The sequence below is a fragment of the Nerophis ophidion genome, linkage group LG24 (genome assembly GCF_033978795.1).
Source record: "Nerophis ophidion isolate RoL-2023_Sa linkage group LG24, RoL_Noph_v1.0, whole genome shotgun sequence".
NCBI lineage: Eukaryota > Metazoa > Chordata > Actinopteri > Syngnathiformes > Syngnathidae > Nerophis > Nerophis ophidion.
The window spans coordinates 6,923,085-6,949,059 of NC_084634.1; the positions used below are offsets into that span (position 1 = coordinate 6,923,085).

The following is a 25,975-nucleotide window of genomic DNA, read 5'->3' on the forward strand; positions in this document are numbered from 1 at the left end:
ACTTGTATGAAAAGAGAGATACTGATCTTGAGACTTCATTAACTACGTGATGTTCTCTTGACAGATGAGACATTACCTTCTTCAAAAACGTTTAAATAAAATTCAATTGGCATTTTCCACAACTCCACTAAATTTGGACTTTTTAGAATGTGTTTGTCGACAGGAGCTGCATCATCTTGATACATATTGGTGATGACCCGCCCTGCTATACTTCTGATTGGCCCTGAGTTTTTTTAGCCTGACCAATCAGAAAGGAGGGGCCGTCTTAGCATACACGCCCCCAAAGTGCCAAAACGAAGACAGCACTGGGCCCCTAGAATCCATCCCCCCCCTTTTCGGCACCCCTGGATGGCCCTGCAACGAGATGGCGACTTGTCCAGGGTGTACCCCGCCTTCCGCCCGAATGCAGCTGAGATAGGCTCCAACCCCCCTCCGCAACCCCAAAAAAGGGACGAGCAGTAGAAAATGGATGGATGAACAACACACATGGTGGCACAGGGATTAGATAAATAGATGGATCGATAGATTGATTGATTGATTGATTGATTGATACAAACCCTGTTTCCATATGAGTTGGGAAATTGTGTAAGATGTAAATATAAACAGAATACAATGATTTGCAAATCCTTTTCAACCCATATTCAGTTGAATGCACTACAAAGACAAGATATTTGATGTTCAAACTCATAAACTTTATTTTGTTTTTGCAAATAATAATCAACTTAGAATTCCATTGCTGCAACACGTGCCAAAGTAGTTGGGAAAGGGCATGTTCACCACTGTGTTACATCACCTTTTCTTTTAACGACACTCAATAAATGTTTGGAAACTGAGGAAACTAATTGTTGGAGCTTTGAAAGTGGAATTCTTTCCCATTCTTGTTTTATGTAGAGCTTCAGGCGTTCAACGTTTACGATGTCGTATTTTACGCTTCATAATACGCCACACATTTTCGATGGTAGACAGGTCTGGACTGCAGGCGGGCCAGGAAAGTACCCGAACTCTTTTTTTATGAAGCCACGCTGTTATAACACGTGCTGAATGTGGCTTGGCATTGTCTTGCTTAAATAAGCAGGGGCGTCCATGAAAAAGACGGCGCTTATATGGCAGCATATGTTGTTCTAAAACCTGTATGTACCTTTCAGCATTAATGGTGCCTTCACAGATGTGTAAGTTACCCATGCCTTGGGCACTAATGCACCCCCATACCATCACAGATGCTGGCTTTTGAACTTTGCGTCGATAACAGTCTGGATGGTCCGCTTCCCCTTTGGTCCGGATGACACAATGTCGAATATTTCCAAAAACAATTTGAAGTGTGGACTCGTCAGACCACAGAACACTTTTCCACTTTGCATCAGTCCATCTTAGATGATCTCGGGCCCAGAGAAGCGGCGGCGTTTCTGGATGTTGTTGATAAATGGCTTTCGCTTTGTATAGTAGAGCTTTAACTTGCACTTACAGATGTAGCGACAAACTGTATTTAGTGACAGTGGTTTTATGAAGTGTTTCCGAGCCCATGTGGTGATATCCTTTAGAGATTGATGTCGGTTTTTGATACAGTGCCGTCTGAGGGATTGAAGGTCACGGTCATTCAATATTGGTTTCCGGCCATGCCGCTTACGTGGAGTGATTTCTCCAGATTCTCTGAACCTTTTGATGATATTATGGAGCGTAGATGTTGAAATCCCTAAATTTCTTGCAATTGCACTTTGAGAAACGTTGTTCTTAAACTGTTTGACTATTTGCTCACGCAGTTGTGGACAAAGGGGTGTACCTCGCCCCATCCTTTCTTGTGAAAGACTGAGCATTTTTTTAGGAAGCTGTTTTTATACCCAATCATGGCACCCACCTGTTCCCAATTAGCCTGCACACCTGTGGGATGTTCCAAATAAGTGTTTGATGAGCATTCCTCAACTTTATCAGTATTTATTGCCACCTTTCCCAACTTCTTTGTCACGTGTTGCTGGCATCAAATTCTAAAGTTAATTATTATCAGTTTGAACATCAAATATGTTGTCTTTGTAGCATATTCAACTGAATATGGGTTGAAAAGGATTTGCAAATCATTTTATTCCGTTTATATTTACATCTAACATAATTTCCCAACTCAGATGGAAACAGGGTCTCCCCATGTCTAGCATTAAAAGATTACAGTTGGTACAAAATGCGGCTGCTAGACTTTTGACAAGAACAAGAAAGTTTGATCACATTACGCCTGTACTGGCTCACCTGCACTGGCTTCCTGTGCACTTAAGATGTGACTTTAAGGTTTTACTACTTACGTATAAAATACTACACGGTCTAGCTCCATCCTATCTTGCCGATTGTATTGTACCATATGTCCCGGCAAGAAATCTGCGTTCAAAGGATTCCGGCTTGTTAGTGATTCCCAAAGCCCAAAAAAAGTCTGCGGGCTATAGAGCGTTTTCCGTTCGGGCTCCAGTACTCTGGAATGCCCTCCCGGTAACAGTTCGAGATGCCACCTCAGTAGAAGCATTTAAGTCTCACCTTAAAACTCATTTGTATACTCTAGCCTTTAAATAGACTCCCTTTTTAGACCAGTTGATCTGCTGTTTCTTTTCTTTTTCTTCTATGTCCCACTCTCCCCTGTGGAGGGGGTCCGGTCCGATCCGGTGGCCATGTACTGCTTGCCTGGGGACATCTCTGCGCTGCTGATCCGCCTCGACATCTCTGCGCTGCTGATCCGCCTCCGCTTGGGATGGTTTCCTGCTGGCTCCGCTGTGAACGGGACTCTCGCTGCTGAGTTGGACCCGCTTTGGACTGGACTCTCGCGACTGTGTTGGATCCATTGTGGATTGAACTTTCACAGTATCATGTTAGACCCGCTCGACATCCATTGCTTTCCTCCTCTCTAAGGTTCTCATAATCATTATTGTCACAGACGTCCCACTGGATCATTATTGTCACCGACGTCCCACTGGGTGTGAGTTTTCCTTGCCCTTATGTGGGCCTACCGAGGATGTCGTGGTGGTTTGTGCAGCCCTTTGAGACACTAGTGATTTAGGGCTATATAAGTAAACATTGATTGATTGATTGATTGACTTTAAATGTTTTTAACAAAGATATCAATTTAAGGGCTTTTGTATTCTTAATCACCCTCAAAGATTTGATCGATAATTGTAAACCATTAAGTCAATTAGAAAACGTACGCCTTACTTTCAGAAATCGACATTTATGTTGAGAAAAAAAATGCCTGGACCATAATAATGATTAAAAACTTTTTTATGTGACAGATCTCTATAAAAAGACCTAATTTGATCTCTTCTATAGACTATAGAGCAGGGGTCACCAAAAATAGCATAAATAACAGGACTTACCAGTGAGCTGCCTCTATTTTTCAATTTTATCTATTTACTAGCAAGCTGGTCTCGCTTTGATCGACATTTTTAATTCTAAGAGAGACAAAACTCGAATAGAATTTGAAAATCCAAGAAAATATTTTAAAAACTAGGTCTTCACTTGTTTAAATAAATTAATAATTTTTTTTACTTTGCTTCTTATAACTTTCAGAAAGACAATTTTTCAGAAAAAATACAACCTTAAAAATTATTCTAGGATTTTTAAACACATATAGCTTTTTACCTTTAAAATTAATTCCTCTTTCCTGACAATTTGAATCAATGTTCAAGTATTGTTTTCATTTTTTATTGTAAAGAATAATAAATAAATTTGAATTTAATTCTTCATTTTAGCTTCGGTTTTTTCGACGATGAATATTTGTGAAATTTTTCTCCAAACTTATTATGATTAAAATTCAAAAAAGATATTCTGGCAAATCTAGAAAATCTGGAGAATCAAATTTAAATCTTATTTCAATGTATTTAAAATTTCTTTTGAAATATTTCATTCTGGAAAATCTAGAAGAAATAATGATGTCTTTGTTAGAAATATAGCTTGGTCCAATTTGTTATATATTCTAACAAACTGTAAAGTGGATTTTAACCTATTTAAAACATGTCATCAAAATTCTAAAATTAATCTTAATGTGGAAAAATTACTAATGATGTTCCATATATTATTTTTTGAATTTTTTCAAAAAGATTCGAAATAGTTAGTTCTTCTCTTCATTTTTTTTTTCGGTTGAATTTTGAATTTGAAAGAGTCGAAATTGATAGGTTGATTGGCAACACTAAATGGTCCCTAGTGTGTGAGTGTGAATGTTGTCTGTCTATCTGTGTTGGCCCTGCGATGAGGTGGCGACTTGTCCAGGGTGTACCCTGCCTTCCGCCCGATTGTAGCTGAGATAGGCACCAGCGCCCCCCGCGACCCCGAAAGGGAATAAGCGGTAGAAAATGGATGGATGGATGGAAATTGAAGATAAACTTTGTTTCAAAATTCAATTTTGTTTTCTCCTCTTTTAAACCGTTCAATTAAGTGTTTTTTCATGATTTATTCCATACAAAAAAACTCCAATAAAAGGAAAAAAAATGTACGACTGAATGACAGATATAAATACCCATTTTTTTATGTGTGTGTGTATATATATATTTATATATATTAAAGGTAAATTGAGCAAATTGGCTTTTTCTGGCAATTTATTTAAGTGTGTATCAAACTGGTAGCCCTTGGCATTAATCAGTAACCAAGAAGTAACTCTTGGTTTCAAAAAGGTTGGTGATTGCCCTTGACTTTTTTCCATCCATCCATTTTCTACCGCTTATTCCCTTTCGGGGTTGCGGGGGGCGCTGGCGCCTATCTCAGCTACAATCGGGCGGAAGGCGGGGTACACCCTGGACAAGTCGCCACCTCATCACAGGGCCAACACAGATAGACAGACAACATTCACACTCACATTCACACACTAGGGACCATTTAGTGTTGCCAATCAACCTATCCCCAGGTGCATGTCTTTGGAAGTGGGAGGAAGCCGGAGTACCCGGAGGGAACCCACGCATTCACGGGGAGAACATGCAAACTCCACACAGAAAGATCCCGAGCCTGGATTTGAACCCAGGACTTTTTTATTTGTATTTATTTTTTTCACATTTTTTTTAGTATTATTACTCTATCTGTATTTGTTTTATTCCCCTTAATTTTGAAAGTGCCTTCTGTGAATTATAAATGTATGTTTATAAAAAAAATTAAAAAAAATAAAATTGCCCTCGGATTCCAGTCGCCAGTTGATGACGTCACACACAAGGGACCCGCGCAGACGTGTTTACATGGTCCTGGCCTGTGAAATATAGAAATACAAGTCTTAGTGAAACTAAGTTACTTTAAAACATTATTTATGTTATTTTTATTTTTTTTAAAAGATTTTTGGCGTCTCGTAAGATGAATTCCTGCCGCGAACAAGTGAAGTGTGACTGCGAGGAGCTGCTGGATCGCTTTATACAAACGGACTCTGTCCGCTTCGAGACTTTCTCCCAAGTCTGGAAGGAGATGAAGTTTGAGCAGATATTTTAGTAAGTTTTTATCTCACACACACAAAAAACAACTATTAATATTTTTTTACCAATATTATTATACCACTGTTGTCAGTTTTTATGTAGATTTAACTAGAAAATCATCAGTTATTTGTAGATGTCCGCTTCACTAACCGTGTGCATGAACGGTGTCTCAAATGTGTCTCAGTCAATCAATCAATCAAAGTTGACTTAAATAGCCCTAAATCACGAGTGTCTCAAAGGGCTGCACAAGCCACAACGACGTCCTCGGCTCAGACCCCATGTCAGGGCAAGGAAAAACTCAACCCAATGGGATGACAATGAGAAACCTTGGAGGGGACCGCAGATGTGGGGACGCCCCCCTGGGCGACTGGTGCAATGGACTTCGAGTGGATCTAGTTAATAGTGTGAGAGTCCACTTCATAGTGGATCTAACATAATAGTGTGAGAGTCCACTTCATAGTGGATCTAACATAATAGTGTGAGAATCCAGTCCGTAGTGGATCTAAAATAATAGTATGATAGTCCAGTCCGTAGTGGATCTAATATAATAGCGTGAGAGTCCAGTCCGTAGTGGATCTAACATCATAGCGTGAGAGTCCAGTCCGTAGTGGATCTAACATAATAGCATCAGAATGCAGTCCGTAGTGTATCTAAAATAATAGTGTTACAGTCCAGTCCATAGTGGATCTAAAATAATAGTGTGATAGTCCAGTCCGTAGTGAATCTAACATAATAGTGTGAGAGTCCAGTCCATAGTGGATTTAATATAACAGCATGAGAGTCCAGTCCGTAGTGGATCTATTATAATAGCATGAGAGTCCAGTCCGTAGTGGATCTAACATAATAGTGTGAGAATCCAGTCCGTAGTGGATCTAACATAATAGTGTGAGAGTCCAGTCCGTAGTGGATCTAACATAATAGTGTGAGAATCCAGTCCGTAGTGTATCTAAAATAATAGTGTGAGAATCCATTCCGTAGTGGATCTAACATAATGGTGTGAGAGTCCAGTTCGTAGTGGATCTAACATAATAGTGTGAGAGCCCAGTCCATAGTGGATTTAACATAATAGTGAGAGTCCAGTCCATAGTGGATCTAACATAATAGTGTGAGAGTCCAGTCCGTAGTGGCTCCACCAGAATATTGTGAGAGTCCAGTCCATAGTGGATCTAAAATAATAGTGTGAGAGTCCAGTCCGCAGTGGATCTAACATAATAGTATGAGAGTCCAGTCCGTAGTGGATCTAACATAATAGCGTGAGAGTCCAGTCCGTAGTGGATCTAACATAATAGTGTGAGAGTCCAGTCCGTAGTGTATCTAACATAATAGCCTGAGAATCCAGTCCGTAGTGGATCTAACATAATAGCGAGAGTCCAGTCCATAGTGGATCTAACATAATAGCGTGAGAGTCCAGTCCGTAGTGGATCTAACATAATAGTGTGAGAGTCCAGTCCGTAGTGTATCTAACATCATAGCGTGAGAGTCCAGTCCGTAGTGGATCTAACATAATAGCATCAGAATCCAGTCCGTAGTGTATCTAAAATAATAGTGTTACAGTCCAGTCCATAGTGGATCTAAAATAATAGTGTGATAGTCCAGTCCGTAGTGAATCTAACATAATAGTGTGAGAGTCCAGTCCATAGTGGATTTAATATAACAGCATGAGAGTCCAGTCCGTAGTGGATCTATTATAATAGCATGAGAGTCCAGTCCGTAGTGGATCTAACATAATAGTGTGAGAATCCAGTCCGTAGTGGATCTAACATAATAGTGTGAGAGTCCAGTCCGTAGTGGATCTAACATAATAGTGTGAGAGTCCAGTTCGTAGTGTATCTAACATAATAGCATGAGAATCCAGTCCGTAGTGTATCTAAAATAATAGTGTTATAGTCCATTCCGTAGTGGATCTAACATAATAGTGTGAGAATCCATTCCGTAGTGGATCTAACATAATGGTGTGAGAGTCCAGTTCGTAGTGGATCTAACATAATAGTGTGAGAGCCCAGTCCATAGTGGATTTAACATAATAGTGAGAGTCCAGTCCATAGTGGATCTAACATAATAGTGTGAGAGTCCAGTCCGTAGTGGCTCCACCAGAATATTGTGAGAGTCCAGTCCATAGTGGATCTAAAATAATAGTGTGAGAGTCCAGTCCGCAGTGGATCTAACATAATAGTATGAGAGTCCAGTCCGTAGTGGATCTAACATAATAGCGTGAGAGTCCAGTCCGTAGTGGATCTAACATAATAGTGTGAGAGTCCAGTCCGTAGTGTATCTAACATAATAGCCTGAGAATCCAGTCCGTAGTGGATCTAACATAATAGCGAGAGTCCAGTCCGTAGTGGATCTAACATAATAGCGTGAGAGTCCAGTCCGTAGTGGATCTAACATAATAGTGTGAGAGTCCAGTCCGTAGTGTATCTAACATAATAGCCTGAGAATCCAGTCCGTAGTGGATCTAACATAATAGCGAGAGTCCAGTCCATAGTGGATCTAACATAATAGTGTGAGAGTCCAGTCTGTAGTGGATCTAACATAATAGCATGAGAGTCCAATCCATAGTGGATCTAACATAATAGCGTGAGAGTCCAGTCTGTAGTGGATCTAACATAATAGCATGAGAGTCCAGTCTGTAGTGGATCTAACATAATAGCGTGAGAGTCCAGTCCATAGTGGATCTAACATAATAGTGTGAGAGTCCAGTCCATAGTGGATCTAATATAACAGCATGAGAGTCCAGTCCGTAGTGGATCTATTATAATAGCATGAGAGTCCAGTCCATAGTGGATTTAACATAATAGTGAGAGTCCAGTCCATAGTGGATCTAACATAATAGTGTGAGAGTCCAGTCCGTAGTGGCTCCACCATAATATTGTGAGAGTCCAGTCCATAGTGGATCTAAAATAATAGTGTGAGAGTCCAGTCCGCAGTGGATCTAACATAATAGTATGAGAGTCCAGTCCGTAGTGGATCTAACATAATGGTGTGAGAGTCCAGTTCGTAGTGGATCTAACATAATAGTGTGAGAGCCCAGTCCATAGTGGATTTAACATAATAGTGAGAGTCCAGTCCATAGTGGATCTAACATAATAGTGTGAGAGTCCAGTCCGTAGTGGCTCCACCATAATATTGTGAGAGTCCAGTCCATAGTGGATCTAAAATAATAGTGTGAGAGTCCAGTCCGCAGTGGATCTAACATAATAGTATGAGAGTCCAGTCCGTAGTGGATCTAACATAATAGCGTGAGAGTCCAGTCTGTAGTGGATCTAACATAATAGTGTGAGAGTCCAGTCCGTAGTGGATCTAACATAATAGTGTGAGAGTCAAGTCTGTAGTGGATCTAACATAATAGCGTGAGAGTCCAGTCCGTAGTGGATCTAACATAATAGTGTGAGAGTCCAGTCTGTAGTGGATCTAACATAATAGCATGAGAGTCCAGTCTGTAGTGGATCTAACATAATAGCGTGAGAGTCCAGTCTGTAGTGGATCTAACATAATAGCATGAGAGTCCAATCCATTGTGGATCTAACATAATAGTGAGAGTCCAGCCCATAGTGGATTTAACATAATAGTGAGAGTCCAGTCCATAGTGGATTTAACATAATAGTGAGAGTCCAGTCCATAGTGGATCTAACATAATGGTAAGAGTCCAGTCCATAGTGGATCTAACATAATAGTGAGAGTCCAGTCCATAGTGGATCTAACATAATAGCGTGAGAGTCCAGTCCGTAGTGGATCTAACATAATACTGTGAGAGTCCAGTCAATAGTGGATTTAACATAATAGTGAGAGTCCAGTCCATAGTGGATCTAACATAATAGCGTGAGAGTCCAGTCCGTAGTGGATCTAACATAATACTGTGAGAGTCCAGTCAATAGTGGATTTAACATAATAGTGAGAGTCCAGTTTGTAGTGAATCTAACATAATAGTGTGAGAGTCCAGTCCGTAGTGGATCTAACATAATAGTGTGAGAGTACAGTCCATAGTGGATTTGACATAATAGTGTGAGAGTACAGTCCATAGTGGATTTGACATAATAGTGTGAGAGTCCAGTCCATAGTGGATCTAACATAATAGTGAGAGTCCAGTCCATAGTGGATCTACCATAATATTGTGAGAGTGCAGTCCGTAGTGGATCTAACATAATAGCGTGAGATTTCAGTCCATAATGGATCTAACATAATAGTGTGAGAGTCCAGTCCGTAGTGGATCTAACATAATAGTGTGAGAGTCCAGTCCGTAGTGGATCTAACATAACAGTGTGAGAGTCCAGTCCGTAGTGGATCTAAAATAATAGCGTTAGAGTCCAGTCCGTATTGGATCTAACATAATAGTGTGAGAGTCTGGTCCGTAGTGGATCTAACATAATAGTGTGAGAGTCCAGTCCTTAGATGGGGCCAGCAGGAGACCATTTTGAGTGAATACAGATCAGCAGCGCAGAGACGTCCCCAACTAATGCACATAATATCGTCAGTTTGATATTATCAGACATCTCTTTGGTATTTTTATTTATTTAATTTCTGCGTGCATTCCTTTTATTTGGGTTTTATCTCTGAATGGTTTCTTTTTCCCCGATATGGATCCCCTTGGGTCTGAAATAAAATGACTTCTTTTGTTTCAGTGGCACTGTGGGTAGTGCGAAGCGGGCCTTCAGTCGCCTGGTGTTGGACGCGGCTTACGTCTACGTCCTGCCGCCTTTTAGCTTCCAGATCCGAGTGGGAGGACTTTACCTGCTCTACAGTCTCTTCCAATGCCAGACAGCCTTGCCACGTGTCGGGGTCAGCATGGACGGGAGGAGATGTCACTGCAACTTTAAAGGACAAACGCGATTGTGGAAAGGGAGTGTGATCAGCGCGCTTGCAGGAGAAAAGGTCACCGTCTCTGTCCAGGGTGCTGAAAACAAAGCGCCATCAGACGGGGGTGCGGCGTGTGCTTACGACGAGACACAGCTAGCAGATGATTAAGATTAACACGTACCACCAGTGCAAGCTTAGTCATCTGCCAGCTGTGGCGCTCTGTTTTCAGCACCCTGGACAGAGGCGGTGACCTTTTCTCCTGCGAGCGCGCTGATCACACTCCCTTTCCACAGTGATGTTAAGAGACGCCGTGTCTCCGCAGATCCGCTTGGCGCTGAAGGACTGGGCGGACATTCAGAGCTTTGAGAAGGACGCCTTAGGAGCTCAGCATCTCGACGTCATCTACGTCCTGCATCAGCTCATGTTCCAGAAAGCTTTCTACTTCACCGCCATGCCCACCTTGGTCAGCCTCCCGGTCCAGCTTCTTTTTCTTCTTTTAGCAGACGTCCCTCTCACTGACAAGTTGACGATGTTTGTGCTTCTTCAGCTGACCTTCAAGAAGGGCAAGGAGGTGAAAAAGTCGCAGCTGTATAAGAAGTTTGTGGCGCGGGCGTCCGGCCCACAAGAGCTCATCAACAATGAGCTCCTGGAGGTGAGCATAAGTCAAAAGGTCTCAGTGTATCCGCAGGGACTTAAAAAGTCGAAAAAAAAAGTCTTAAATCCATCCATCCATCCATCTTCTTCCGCTTATCCGAGGTCGGGTCGCGGGGGCAGCAGCCTAAGCAGGGAAGCCCAGACTTCCCTCTCCCAAGCCACTTCGTCTAGCTCTTCCCGGGGGATCCCGAGGCGTTCCCAGGCCAGCCGGGAGACATAGTCTTCCCAACGTGTCCTGGGTCTTCCCCGTGTCCTCCTACCGGTCGGACGTGCCCAAAACACCTCTCTAGGGAGGCATTCGGGTGGCATCCTGACCAGATGCCCGAACCACCTCATCTGGCTTCTCTCCATGTGGAGGAGCAATGGCTTTATTTTGAGCTTCTCCCCTCCTCCTCTCTAAGAGAGAGAGCCCCGCCACCCGGCGGAGGAAACTCATTTCGGCCGCTTGTACCCGTGATCGTGTCCTTTCTGTCATAACCCAAAGCTCATGACCATAGGTGAGGATGGGAACGTAGATCAACCGGTAAATTCAATCAATCAATCAGTCAATGTTTACTTATATAGCCCTAAATCACTAGTGTCTCAAAGGGCTGCACAAACCACAACACAAACCACTACGACATCCTCGGTAGGCCCACATAAGGGCAAGGAAAACTCACACCCAGTGGGACGTCGGTGACAATGATGACTAAAAACCTTGGAGAGGACTAAAGCAACGGATGTCGAGCGGGTCTAACATAATACTGTGAAAGTTCAATCCATAATGGATCCAACAGAGTCGCGAAAGTCCAGTCCAAAGCGGATCCAACACAGCAGCGAGAGTCCCGTTCACAGCGGAGCCAGCAGGAAACCATCCCAAGCGGAGGCGGATCAGCAGCGCAGAGATGTCCCCAGCCGATACACAGGCGAGCAGTACATGGCCACTGGATCGGACCGGACCCCCTCCACAAGGGAGAGTGGGACATAGGAGAAAAAAGAAAAGAAGCGGCAGATCAACTGGTCTAAAAAGGGAGTCTATTTAAAGGCTAGAGTATACAAATGAGTTTTAAGGTGAGACTTAAATGCTTCTACTGAGGTAGCATCTCGAACTGTTACCGGGAGGGCATTCCAGAGTACTGGAGCCCGAACGGAAAACGCTCAATAGCCTGCAGAGTTTTTTTGGGCTTTAGGAATCACTAATAAGCCGGAGTCCTTTGAACGCAGATTTCTTGCCGGGACATACGGTACAATACAATTGGCAAGATAGGATGGAGCTAGACCGTGTAGTATTTTATACGTGAGTAGTAAAACCTTAAAGTCACATCTTAAGTGCACAGGAAGCCAGTGCAGGTGAGCCAGTACAGGCGTAATGTGATCAAACTTTCTTGTTCTTGTCAAAAGTCTAGCAGCCGCATTTTGTACCAACTGTAATCTTTTAATGCTAGACATGGGGAGACCCGAAAATAATACGTTACAGTAATCGAGGCGAGACGTAACAAACGCATGGATAATGATCTCAGCGTCGTTAGTGGACAGAATGGAGCGAATTTTAGCGATATTACGGAGATGAAAGAAGGCCGTTTTAGTAACGCTTTTAATGTGTGACTCAAACGAGAGAGTTGGGTCGAAGATAATACCCAGATTCTTTACAGAGTCGCCTTGTTTAATTGTTTGGTTGTCAAATGTTGGAGTTGTATTATTAAATAGAGGTCGGTGTCTAGCGGGACCGATAATCACACTGTTCCTCTAGTATTATTAAATAGAGGTCGGTGTCTAGCGGGACCGATAATCACACTGTTCCTCTAGTATTATTAAATAGAGGTCGGTGTCTAGCAGGACCGATAATCACACTGTTCCCCTAGCATTCAAAAAAGCGGTTATTCATCCTCTTCTTAAAAGACCTAACCTCGATCCTGACCTCATGGTAAACTACCGACCGGTGTCTCACCTTCCCTTTATTTCAAAAATCCTCGAAAAAATTGTTGCGGAGCAGTTAAATGAAAACATAGCGTCTAACAATCTATGTGAAACCTTTCAATCCGGTTTCAGGGCAAATCACTCTACGGAGACAGCCCTCGCAAAAATGACTAATGATCTATTGCTAACGAATGCGTCATCTATGTTGCTGCTCCTCGATCTTAGCGCTGCTTTCGATACCGTCGATCATAATATTTTATTAGAACGTATCAAAACAGGAATTGGTATGTCAGACTTAGCCCTGTCTTGGTTTAACTCTTATCTTACTGATAGGGTGCAGTGCGTCTCCCATAACAATGTGACCTCGGTCTACGTTAAGGTAACGTGTGGAGTTCCCCAGGGTTCGGTCCTTGGCCCTGCACTCTTCAGCATCTACATGCTGCCGCTAGGTGACATCATACGCAAATACGGTGTTAGCTTTCACTGTTATGCTGATGACAGCCAACTCTACATGCCCCTAAAGCTGACCAACACGCCGGACTGTAGTCAGCTGGAGGCGTGTCTTAATGAAATTAAACAATGGATGTCCGCTAACTTTTTGCAACTCACTCCTTCTTCACCACAACGGATCGATACAGCGTCCGCATTACTGAAGACGCCGCACCAATCCGCCTGTCGACCTCACGATCCACTCTTCCCTCCCTCGTGAACAAGACTCCGAAGTACTTGAGGAGGAGTTCAAGTACCTCGGAGTCTTAAATCGTACAAAATGCGGCTGCTAGACTTTTGACAAGAACAAGAAAGTTTGATCACATTACGCCTGTACTGGCTCACCTGCACTGGCTTCCTGTGCACTTAAGATGTGACTTTAAGGTTTTACTACTTACGTATAAAATACTACACGGTCTAGGTCCAGCCTATCTTGCCGATTGTATTGTACCATATGTCCCGGCAAGAAATCTGCGTTCAAAGGACTCCGGCTTGTTAGTGATTCCCAAAGCCCAAAAAAAGTCTGCGGGCTATAGAGCGTTTTCCGTTCGGGCTCCAGTACTCTGGAATGCCCTCCCGGTAACAGTTCGAGATGCCACCTCAGTAGAAGCATTTAAGTCTCACCTTAAAACTCATTTGTATACTGTAGCCTTTAAATAGACTCCCTTTTTAGACCAGTTGATCTGCTGTTTCTTTTCTTTTTCTTCTATGTCCCACTCTCCCCTGTGGAGGGGGTCCGGTCCGATCCGGTGGCCATGTACTGCTTGCCTGTGTATCGGCTGGGGACATCTCTGCGCTGCTGATCCGCCTCCGCTTGGGATGGTTTCCTGCTGGCTCCGCTGTGAACGGGACTCTCGCTGCTGAGTTGGATCCGCTTTGGACTGGACTCTCGCGACTGTGTTGGATCCATTGTGGATTGAACTTTCACAGTATCATGTTAGACCCGCTCGACATCCATTGCTTTCCTCCTCTCCAAGGTTCTCATAGTCATTATTGTCACCGATGTCCCACTGGGTGTGAGTTTTCCTTGCCCTTATGTGGGCCTACCGAGGATGTCGTGGTGGTTTGTGCAGCCCTTTGAGACACTTCTGATTTAGGGCTATATAAGTAAACATTGATTGATTGATGATTGAATTGAATCTAAGGCCTAAAATTCTCCTAAAATCTTATGAAAGTAGAGATGTCCGATAAGGGCTTTTTTGCCGATATTATCCAACTCTTAATTACCGATACCGATACAGTCGTGGAATTTACACATTATTTTGTTGTGATGCCCCGCTGGATGCATGAAACAATATAACAAGGTGTGACAGTCTCTCGCGGTCGTGCGGGTTCCATGGACCACCAAATAGGGACTTTGTTGAGCGGGGTTGTGACTTTGTTTATTTCTGCAAATTCTTCTCTATTTATATAGCCCCAAATCACAAATGTCTCAAAGGACTGCACAAATCATTACGACTACAACATCCTCGGAAGAACCCACAAAAGGGCAAGGAAAACTCACACCCAGTGGGCAGGGAGAATTCACATCCAGTGGGACGCCAGTGACAATGCTGACTATGAGAAACCTTGGAGAGGACCTCAGATGTGGGCAACCCCCCCCCCCTCTAGGGGACCGAAAGCAATGGATGTCGAGCGGGTCTAACATGATACTGTGAAAGTTCAATCCATAGTGGCTCCAAGACAGCAGTGAGAGTCCCGTCCACAGGAAACCATCTCAAGCGGATCAGCAGCGTAGAGATGTCCCCAACCGATACAGGCGAGCGGTCCATCCTGGGTCCCGACGAGCGGTCCATCAGCTCCTCTTCTCCGTTCGCTCGTCGTCCGCCTCTGGCTCTCTTCCTCTCTCGCTCAGCGTCGGCTTCCCACTGGCTCCTTCTCGTCTCTCCGCCTCTCTCCCGGACGTTCACGGCTGTCGCCCCCTTTATACAGTGCGAGAGGATCTTGATCGCGGCGCGCCTCGCCGCTCGCTCGCCGTCCCCGCCTCCTCGCCGCCATCGTGCCCTGCCGGCCCCGCCTCTCCACACAAGGTTTCCCAAAATAAATCAACTCAAGTTATGGAAAAAAAAATTTCCAACATGGCACGGCCATTTTTTTATTGAAATCACAAAGTGCATTCTTTTTTTTTAACATGCCTCAAAACATCAGCTTGGAATTTAGGACATGCTCTTCCTGAGAGAGCATGAGAGTGGTTCTTAACCTTGTTGGAGGTACCGAACCCCACCAGTTTCATATGCGCAATCACCGAATCCTTCTTTAGTAAAAAAAAATATATATATATCTTCACGGTGGCAGAGGGGTTAGTGCGTCTGCCTCACAATACGAAGGTCCTGCAGTCCTGGGTTCAAATCCAGGCTCGGGATCTTTCTGTGTGGAGTTTGCATGTTCTCCCCGTGACTGCGTGGGTTCCCTCCGGGTACTCCGGCTTCCTCCCACCTCCAAAGACATGCACCTGGGGATAGGTTGATTGGCAACACTAAATGGGCCCTAGTGTGTGAATGTTGTCTGTCTATCTGTGTTGGCCCTGTGATGAGATGGCGACTTGTCCAGGGTGTACCCCGCCTTCCGCCCGATTGTAGCTGAGATAGGCGCCAGCGCCCCCCGCGACCCCGAAAGGGAATAAGCGGTAGAAAATAGATGGACGGATGGATATATATATAATTTTTTTTCAAATTCAAGACAAAGTTATGTATTTGTTACTGGTGCACAAAATAAACCATGCATGAACATCAGCTTGTTCAAAGAACAAAACCAACAAAATGCATTAACTCATAACAAATTACACACAGTGTGACTTCTGCTCTTTTGCTCTATTCATAATACGCCGATCGGTAGAAGTTTTTATTTACACGATGAGTCGGGTGTGTCTTGACCTCCGCGGCAGAGGCTCCGCCGAACCCCTGAGGCCGACTCACCGAACCCAGGTTAAGAACCACAGGAGGTTGGCGGGGGCGGGATTGTTAGGGGTTGCGGGGGGTGTATATTTTAGCGTCCCGGAAGAGATAGTGCTGCAAGGTGTTCTGGGTATTTCTTCTGTTGTGTTACAGTGCGGATGTTCTCCCCAAAAAATGGGTTTGTCATTCTTGTTTGGTGTGGCTTCACAGTGTGGCGCATATTTGTAACAGTCTTAAAGTTGTTTACACGGCCACCCTCAGTGTGACCTGTATGGTTGTTGACCAAGTATGCCTTGCATTCATTTGTGTGAAAAGCTGTAGTGCCTTTAAGGTTTTATCGGCCCTCCGTACTTCTCCCGACATCCGCGTACTACTCTGTACAGCGGCGTTTTAAGAAGTCCCACATTTTACTTTCTGAAACCGATACCAAAAGTTTCCGATATTACATTTTAAAGCATTAACGACCGATAATATCGGCAGTCTGTTATTTTCGGACATCTCTAGAAACAAGTTGTTGGAAGAAACCAAAAACACAGAGAAAGGTTGCTTCGGTCTTGAGCCTGGCATTCTCGTTGGCAACAAACCGGAAGTGAGGCTTACTGCCACTAGGTGGCTTGTTTGTTCCCCGAATAAGGTTGTCGCGTGTCTTCGTAGGAGCTGTCCAACATTCACGAGCTCTACGGGAAACTCAAGACGGCCGTGTACTCCGAAGCCCAGCATGCCGACTTAGGGATGAACCTGATCAAGACAGATCTGACCCCGCGGCTCCGAGGATCCGTGATGACCTTCCACACCTGGCAGAAGAGGAAGCAAGAGGTACGTCAATGCTGCAATCTCACCTTGACCACGGTACTCCATGACTGCAAATGTGTTTCGTCAGGACGAGAACGAGCAAGAAGACGCCAGAGAGGGGACGTCGTCACAGGTAGAGGTGAGCGACACAACCACCTTATTTTAATTCTCGGATTTTAACCGAAATAATGTCTTTGATAAAGACGTCAATCGCTCGTTTTAGTGATCAAGGTTTTATGCGGCCTATTCTGAAATCGATCACCCACAAGTAAGGTTGTACGGTATACCGGTATTAGTATAGTACCGCGATACTAATGAATCATATTCGGTACTATACCGCCTCTGGAAAGTACCGTTCCACCACCCCCTCGTCGTCGTGACGTCTTGTCATTACTGGTTGACGAGCATGTTCGGCAGTGCACAATCACAGAGTACTTACAAGCAGAAACAGTGTTTAGACAGAACAGGGAGAACAGACGCATTTTGGCTTAAAAACTAACAACAAAGGTGAAGTTAGAACACTGAAACGCCGTCAGGAAGAGGTGCTTTAAGACTGTGGTCCCCAACCTTTTTGTATCCGCGGACCGGTCAACGCTTAATAATCTGTCCCGCGGCCCGGGGGAGGGATGGGAGGCGGGGGGGTTTGTAAATTCAAATTAAATTCTGAATTTACAAGGTGTAGGAGAGCTCGAGTGCTGAAAGATACAAGCATCCCCTATTCCAACCCTTTTTGTTTTGGGAGAACATCCGGTTTTGTGATGGGGGGGATCATTTTTTTTTAATTTTTTTTTTTTGTCATGAAAAAGGGACATTTTTGTCATGAACAAGGGAGGTTTTTGTGGCTGGTGCACTAATTGTAAGCGTATATTGTGTTTTTTATGTTGATTTAATTTAAAAAAAAAAAAAAAATATATATATATATATATATATATATATATATATATATATATATATATATATATATATATATATATATATATAAAAATGAATAAAAAATTCTTCTGCGGGCCACTTTAAGACAAGGAAAGCTAGCTAGCGGCTCACGTCCATCAGCAGTTTGCAGTGTCTTAGCTGCTTCTAAATCACTAATCCTCGCCTCGATGGCAACAGATGTGTGTGTGAATTATATTTATATAGCGCTTTTCTCGAGTGACTCAAAGCGCTTTACATAGTGAAACCCAATATCTAAGTTACATTTAAAGCAGTGTGGGTGGCACTGAGAGCAGGTGGGTAAAGTGTCTTGCCCAAGGACACAACGGCAGTGACTAGGATGGCGGAAGCGGGAATCGAACCTGCAACCCTCAAGTTGCTGGCATGGCCACTCTACCAACTGAGCTATGCCGTATGTTTCTTACAAGTATCATCCCTGCAGGACGAGGAATCGCTAATCTTGCTTCATTACAGTCAGGTTCAAACACTGATGACATCTAGCAAACAAGACAAGAAGCAAGGAATTAAACAGAGACAGAATTCAATTTGGCTCAATTTGAAGAGAGACGCTTGGACATCTGTACCCTTGTACAGTGTCATTACGCCCTGGCGAAATATTGTATTTATCCCCTTTATTTGGATTTTCTCTGACCACATGTCAACAGCTGTTTCTAAGGGACGAGGGTCGTAGACAGTTCACAGAAAAGGTCGTAAAAGAGTTCAAAGAGGTTCGTAAAATAGTTTGAAAGGAGGGAAGTCTGGTCCTGCTTCCTCTTCGCTTTTGTAGTTCTCGGGTCAGACAATATCTTTCTGTTTATTACCATACATGAAAGAAACAGGAACACCTTCATGTTGCTTCCCCCTTACACAGTGGAGTTTTACGAGCCTTACTCTTCAAAGACAGCTTTTGTTCTTTACGCTGGGAACTCATTTCAACACAAAGTTTTTGTGATAATTTAGATAGAATTATTCTAACAACTACACACCGTAGCTCACCAGCGTCACCGCTAATGACGCCGTACCTGAATGGAAGCAACTGCCATGGGTGGATCTGCACCTGACATTCACTGTAAAGATACCAAGTACAAGAGCGTATCTAGTCGATACTACTAGGGTTACATCGACATTTTTTAGCATCACAAAATAGTGTTTAGTTTTTTTTCAAATTCATATTATGTTTATAAACTCAGGAAATACGTCCCTGGACACAAGAGGACTTTGAATCAAAGTATCAAACAAATATTAAGTATCAAACAACAGAATAAGGTTGTATTACTGTAGTACCGCAATACTTATGAATCATTTTCGGTGTGATACTGTAAAGATACCAAACATCTTTACAGTATCTTTGAAACGTACCGGTCCCCCCATTACCTTTGAGAATTCTAAGACAGTCATTTCCAGGAGTTATTTCACCCTCGGAGAAGTTTTGCCAATGTTTTCCAATGTTGTAAAAATGTGTAGAATAAATATCAAATTTCAACGTTTCTGTCAACGAAGATTTGCATCAGCCTGCGACAAATGGTCATTTTGATAGTAGGCTAATTTAGGCACTTACATCATGTGTTGCCGTCATTATAACACTTATATGTGACTTTAAGGTTTTACTACTTACGTATAAAATACTACACGGTCTAGCTCCATCCTATCTTGCCGATTGTATTGCACCATATGTCCCGGCAAGAAATCTAAAGGACTCCGGCTTGTTAGTGATTCCCAAAGCCCAAAAAAAGTCTGCGGGCTATAGAGCGTTTTCCGTTCGGGCTCCAGTACTCTGGAATGCCCTCCCGGTAACAGTTCGAGATGCCACCTCAGTAGAAGCATTTAAGTCTCACCTTAAAACTCATTTGTATACTCTAGCCTTTAAATAGACTCCCTTTTTAGACCAGTTGATCTGCCGTTTCTTTTCTTTTTCTTCTATGTCCCACTCTCCCTTGTGGAGGGGGTCCGGTCCGATCCGGTGGCCATGTACTGCTCGCCTGTGTATCGGCTGGGGACATCTCTGCGATGCTGATCCGCCTCCGCTTGTGATGGTTTCCTGCTGGCTCCGCTGTGAACGGGACTCTCGCTGCTGTGTTGGATCCGCTTTGGACTGGACTCTCGCGACTGTGTTGGATCCATTGTGGATTGAACTTTCACAGTATCATGTTAGACCCGCACGACATCCATTGCTTTCCTCCTCTCCAAGGTTCTCATAGTCATCATTGTCACCGACGTCCCACTGGGTGTGAGTTTTCCTTGCCCTTATGTGGGCCTACCGAGGATGTCGTGGTGGTTTGTGCAGCCCTTTGAGACACTAGTGATTTAGGGCTATATAAGTAAACATTGATTGATTGATTGATATAAGTCTTTGCATTTTTGGCGGCTCCAGACAGATTACTTTTTTGGATTTGCGGTCCAATATGGCTTTTTCAACATTTAGGGTTGCCCACCCCTGATTATTGTAATCAGTAAAGTATGGACCATATAGTCCACTACTCTTGGTGTCGACACCATCAATTAATGTATCTATCTGCAATCCACATTAGGAGTGCACAAAAAAAATCAAATCACACCTAAATCGAGAAATCCTATGTCAGGTTCAAATGCTGATGACATCTAGAAAACAAGACAAGAAGGAAGGAATTAAACAGAGAAAGGAGTAAATTTGGCTCAATTGAGGAGAAGCGTCTGGGCTGTACTCTTGTACAGTCTCCACCACTCTGACAAAACCAATCAGTCAATCAATGTTTACTTATATAGCCCTAAATCACTAGTGTCTCAAAGGGCTGCACAAACCACTACAACATCCTCGGTAGGCCCACATAAGGGCAAGGAAAACTCGCACCCAGTGGGACGTCGGTGACAATGATGACTATGAGAACCTTGGAGAGGACGAAAGCAACGGATGTCGAGCGGGTCTAACATGATACTGTGAAAGTTCAATCCATAATGGATCCAACACAGCCGCGGGAGTCCAGTCCAAAGCGGATCCACAGCAGCGAGACTCCCAAAAGATTTTTATTTGGACTTTCCCTGATTACACGGCAGAGGCTGTTTCAAAGGGAGGGGGGGTCGTAAACATCCATCACCTTTGATTACAAAACAGATCAAAGAAAAGGTCATAAGACAGTTCAAAGAAAAGGTGCCTGGAGCTTGCGTCAGGTCCTGCTTCTTCTCCGCTTTCTAGATCTTTCTGTGGATCACAATACATCAACAAAACAGAACACCTTCTTGTTGCTTCCCATCCTCCACAGTGGAGTTTTTCAAGCCTTCTTCTTGGTAGGATCAAAGACAGCTTTTGTCCTCAATGTGACACAAAGTTTTGTGATAAGTTGGATACAATTATTCTGACATCCTATCCATCCTGATTCTAAATTGATTCATAATTGATCAAAAAATCAATTACTATTTTTTCATTATTTCTATTTTCTAAAATCAAATAAGAAAAAAAAGTTTTTAGACCATCTCCTTGTAACCCAAGAAGGAGCTTTTCTAAACTGTAGAAAAGTTTCATTAGAATTATCCAGTGCCCATTAAAAACTCGGTTTTACAAGTTCAGATCTTGATCCCAAATGCAACAAATTATGTCATTCTAAAGAGGCTTTCTTTAAATTATTTTATTTCATAGTTTGTCTTTTATTTGTTTTATTTCTTTTATTCCATTTTTTTTTAATTTTATGTATTTTTTTTACTTTCTTATTTTTTATTCTATTGCTGTCACTTACTTTACCAAGAAATGCAGTTTATTTGCCGTAGCGAATGTGATTATTAGTCACTTAAGAGAGCGGCTCCACACTGTGTATGAACACACATATTTAGCTGCTCGCCGCTTATCAGTGAGAGAGGACCAGCGTTTGTGTCGGGTTCAAACACTGATGACATCTATTAAACAGGACAAGAAGCAAAGAATCAAACAGAGACAAAATTCAATTTGGCTCAATTGAGGAGAAACGTGTCGACCTGTAACCTCTTACGGAGTCACCCACGCTCTAACGAAAAAAGGCTCACGTCTCCTCTTTTATTTGGATATTCCCTGTTTACATAACAACAGCTGTTTCTAAAGAAATGGGGGGGGGACGTGTAAACATCCATTGTTTTCGGTCACATTAACACAAAATAAAAAGATGCCTCGGGCTTGGACTGGTCCTGGATCGAGCTTAGGCAAGTCTTGGATCACAATATATAACCCCTCCCGTCTCCTCCCATCGTAATGCCACCCATCCATCTTCTTCCGCTTATCCGAGGTCGGGTCGCGGGGGCAGCAGCCTAAGCAGGGAAGCCCAGCCTTCCCTCTCCCCAGCCACTTCGTCTAGCTCTTCCCGGGGGATCCTGAGGCGTTCCCAGGCCAGCCGGGAGACATAGTCTTCCCAACGTGTCCTGGGTCTTCCCCGTGGCCTCCTACCGGTTGGACGTGCCCTAAACACTTCCCTAGGGAGGCGTTCGGGTGGTATCCTGATTTTTTATTTTATTTTTTATTTTTTTTCCAAGATGGCGCTGCTGTAGTGGCTGCTGTAGGCAGGAGCTCTGTGCTCTTGTGTCATCCTTTTGTTTTTCCCTCTTTTTTTCATGTCTTATTATATTTTTTTGCCTTTTGGTCCGGGACCCTTTGGGACTGTGTGACAAGGGGTGGCACTTTCGTGACCTCTGTGGTGCTTTTTTTTGTGGACCTCTGGATCTGCCTCCCGGGAGCCTTTTGGCTATGGAAACCAGCTGCTGGGTCTCTGCCACACCAGAGTATGTTTGGAGGGACTGGAGGAGGTGCGGATGAAGGGACAGGACTGTGGAGCTAGCACTGAGCGCTGGGACGGAGAGGCTTCGTGGTGTCTTGGCTGGGTGAGCAGGTGTCGGACACCTCAGTCACCTTGGACGTATCCTCGCTCATCCATGCGGACTGGACACTGGCCGAGAGTGGAGTCGGCTGTCTTGGTTGCTTTGTTGGGTCTGCTCCTGTCTCTGGCCATGCTCCCTCCTCCCCAGCAGACGATGGCGTGGAACACCGCAGAGGCCACCACAGTGGATATGTTTCTTTTACTTTTTATTCATAGCTGTATGTAGAAGTGTCTGCTTGTAACTGCTGCTTTAATGTCTTTAATGTCCTCTGTGTTCTTTGATGTTTGATGTTTCCCTCTTACACACATGGAAGAGGGATGTGTACCATGGTTATGAGTTGTTTTTTTATTTTTTTTATTTATTTGTTTTTTTCCCTTGGCCTCAGTCTGCACTCCTCTCCAGGGCCCAGGCAAAGACCGATTTTTTAAATTTATTTTAATCTTCTATTCCCCCCCCCCCCCCCCCCCCCTTTGTTTACCTTTATCTCATCTTTTTTGTAAGGGGCGCTGGAAGCCGGCAGACCCGTCAGCGATCCTGTTCTGTCTCCCTGTAATGTTTGTCTAAACTTGAATGGGATTGTGCTGAAAATTTTAATTTTCCTGAAGGAACTCTCCTGACGGAATAAATAAAGAACTATCTAATCTAATCTATCTATCTAAGATGCCCGAACCACCTCATCTGGCTCCTCTCGATGTGGAGGAGCAGCGGCTTTACTTTGAGTTCCTCCCGGATGGCAGAGCTTCTCACCCTATCTCTAAGGGAGAGCCCCGCCACATGGCGGAGGAAACTCATTTCGGCCGCTTGTACCCGTGATCTTATCCTTTCGGTCATGACCCAAAGCTCATGACCATAGGTGAGGATGGGAACGTAGATCAACCGGTAAGTGGAGAGCTTTGCCCTCCGGTTCAGCTCCTTCTTCACCACAACGGATCGTTACAACGTCCGCATTACTGAAGACGCCGCACCGATCCGCCTGTCGATCTCACGATCCACTCTTAGATTAGATTAGATTAGATTAGATAGTAATTTATTTATTCCGTCAGGAGAGTTCCTTCAGGAAAATTACAATTTTCAGCACAATCCCATTCAAGATCAGACAAACATTACAGGGAGACAGAAACGGATCGCTGACGGGTCTGCCGGCTTCCAGCGCCCCTTACAAAAAAGATGACATACAGGTAAACGGGGGGGGGGGGGGGGATAGAAGATTAAAATAAAATACAAAAATAAAAAATCGGTCTTAGCCTAGGCCCTTGAGTGGGGGTGCAGACTGAGGCCAAGGGAACAAAACAACAACTCATAGCCATAGTACACATCCCTCTTCCATGTGTGTAAGAGGGAAACATCAAACATCAAAGAACACAGAGGACATTAAAGACATTAAAGCAGCAGATACAAGCAGACACTTCTACATACAGCTATGAATAAAAAGTAAAAGAAACATATACACTGTGGTGGCCTCTGCAGTGTTCCACGCCATCGTCCGCTGGGGTGGAGGGAGGATGGTCAGAGACAGGAGCAGACCCAACAAAGCAACCAAGACAGCCGACTCCACTCTCGGCCAGTGTCCAGTCCTCATGGATGAGCGAGGACACGTCCAAGGTGACTGAGGTGTCCGACACCTGCTCACCCAGTCAAGACACCGCAAAGCCTCTCCGTCCCAGCGCTCAGTGCTAGCTCCGCAGCCCTGTCCCCTCATCCGCATCTCCGCCAGTCCCTCCAAACCGACTCCGGTGTGGCAGAGACCCAGCAGCTGGTCTCCATGGCCAAAAGGCTCCCGGGAGGCAGATCCAGAAGTCCACAAAAAAAGCACCACAGAGGTCACGAAAGTGCCACCCCTTGTCACACAGTCCCAAAGGGTCCTGGACCAAAATGCAAAAAAAAAAATATATAATAACACATGAAAACAAGAGGGAAACACAAAAGGATGATACAAGAGCACAGAGCTCCTGCCTACAGCAGCCACTACAGCAGCGCCATCTTGGAAAAGACTCGTGAACAAGACTCCTAGGTACTTGAACTCCTCCACTTGGGGCCGGTTCTTCTCCCCAACCCGGAGATGGCACTCCACCCTTTTCCGGGAGAGAACCATGGACTCTCCCGGAAATGGACAATGGAATTTTACAAGGCTCGGTACAACAAAGCCAACCTCTTGTCTGTTTACTGGGAACTCGGAGAACGGAAAGTTTTTTTTGATAATTTACATACAATTTTTCCTCACAGTTTGTGATCGTCAACGTAAAGTCAGTACGAAAATCGGCCGATAGGCTACCAATCGCTGGCCTAGCTCGTGTTATAGTGGTAGCGGCGTTCTTGACTTTGTGTGTGCTGTGTTCAGTGCCCCTCCAGAAGAGCGGACTTTCTGTCCTCCATCAAGTCCAAAGCGTATGGAGAAGCTGCCGAGGTTTGTGCCCCCTCCCTCTTCAAAAAGACGATTTCATACTTTGACATTTCCTAATCCAATCCATGTATTTTGTTCCCTTGCGCTAAGGCGTCCAAGTCTCGACGCCATCGCCAAGTAAACATGGACATCGGAGACGAGCCCGACCCCGCGCACCAGAAAGGTCCCGCCAGGTTGAGGTCGTCGCTCAGAGCCAGAACCAATGAGAACATCGACATCTCAGGTAGTTGGACCCTCTCGGAACTTAGAACCTGGGGGCCTCACCGAGGAACATCTTGTCTTTGGTCAGGGGACTTGTGGGAGGAAGTGGCCGACACGACTCGAATAAATCGTCTCACCGCGCTGGACTGTGTCCCTGAAGGTATCATCATGGCCCCGCTGCGTCCAAATATCCTTTACATTTCTGTCCTCGCTTTTTCTTCCAGGAAAAAACTCGAGCAGAAAGAAGACGACGTGAGGATAAAAACAGCTTTTTAAACGTTGTTTTTAAAGAGATATTTTAGTTTACGCGAGCATAGTTTTGTTCATTAAGAACATTACTGTTGCGGCTTTGAAGTGAAGTGAAGTGGATTATATTTATATAGCGCTTTTTCTCTAGTGACTCACAGCGCTTTACATAGTGAAACCCAATATCTAAGTTACATTTTCGAACCAGTGTGGGTGGCACTGGGAGCAGGTGGGTAAAGTGTCTTGCCCGAGGACACAACGGCAGTGACTAGGTTGGCAGAAGCGGGAATCGAACCTGCAACCCTCAAGTTGCTGGCACGGCCACTCTACCAACCGAGCTAAACCGCCCTTTGTTAGAAAATTCCACTGTTTAACAATATTTAAAACATTTCAAATGTTTTCTTTCAACACAAGTTTTGCCGCATCAGCATTAAACCTGAAAAAAAAAACAA

The 25,975-nt window shown here is 44.1% G+C and overlaps 1 protein-coding gene across 2 annotated transcripts; it reads left to right on the forward strand.

Moving 5' to 3' along the window:
* The first annotated feature begins 5,159 nt into the window (after positions 1–5,159).
* Positions 5,160–25,766, forward strand: snapc1b (small nuclear RNA activating complex, polypeptide 1b). Of its 2 annotated transcripts, none has more exons than XM_061886749.1 (10): positions 5,160–5,429; positions 10,034–10,190; positions 10,531–10,671; positions 10,756–10,860; positions 16,796–16,957; positions 17,022–17,066; positions 25,014–25,079; positions 25,167–25,299; positions 25,366–25,437; positions 25,502–25,766. In XM_061886749.1, exons 1-10 carry the CDS (start codon positions 5,299–5,301, stop codon positions 25,531–25,533), a joined length of 1,044 nt encoding a protein of 347 aa, XP_061742733.1. In that variant the 5' UTR covers positions 5,160–5,298; the 3' UTR covers positions 25,534–25,766. The 2 variants fall into 2 exon arrangements, with proteins under 2 accessions (XP_061742733.1, XP_061742732.1); XM_061886748.1 differs by having other exon boundaries at positions 5,162–5,429; positions 17,022–17,072.
* The last annotated feature ends 209 nt before the right edge of the window (positions 25,767–25,975 follow it).

Excerpts from the sequence above, each read along its gene's own strand:
- snapc1b (XM_061886748.1), top strand. The coding sequence starts at position 5,299 with ATGAATTCCTGCCGCGAACAAGTGAAGTGTGACTGCGAGGAGCTGCTG. Across the intron at positions 16,958-17,021 it reads GGCAGAAGAGGAAGCAAGAG|GACGAGAACGAGCAAGAAGA; the intron begins GTACGTCAATGC and ends GTGTTTCGTCAG. Across the intron at positions 25,300-25,365 it reads TGAGAACATCGACATCTCAG|GGGACTTGTGGGAGGAAGTG; the intron begins GTAGTTGGACCC and ends GTCTTTGGTCAG.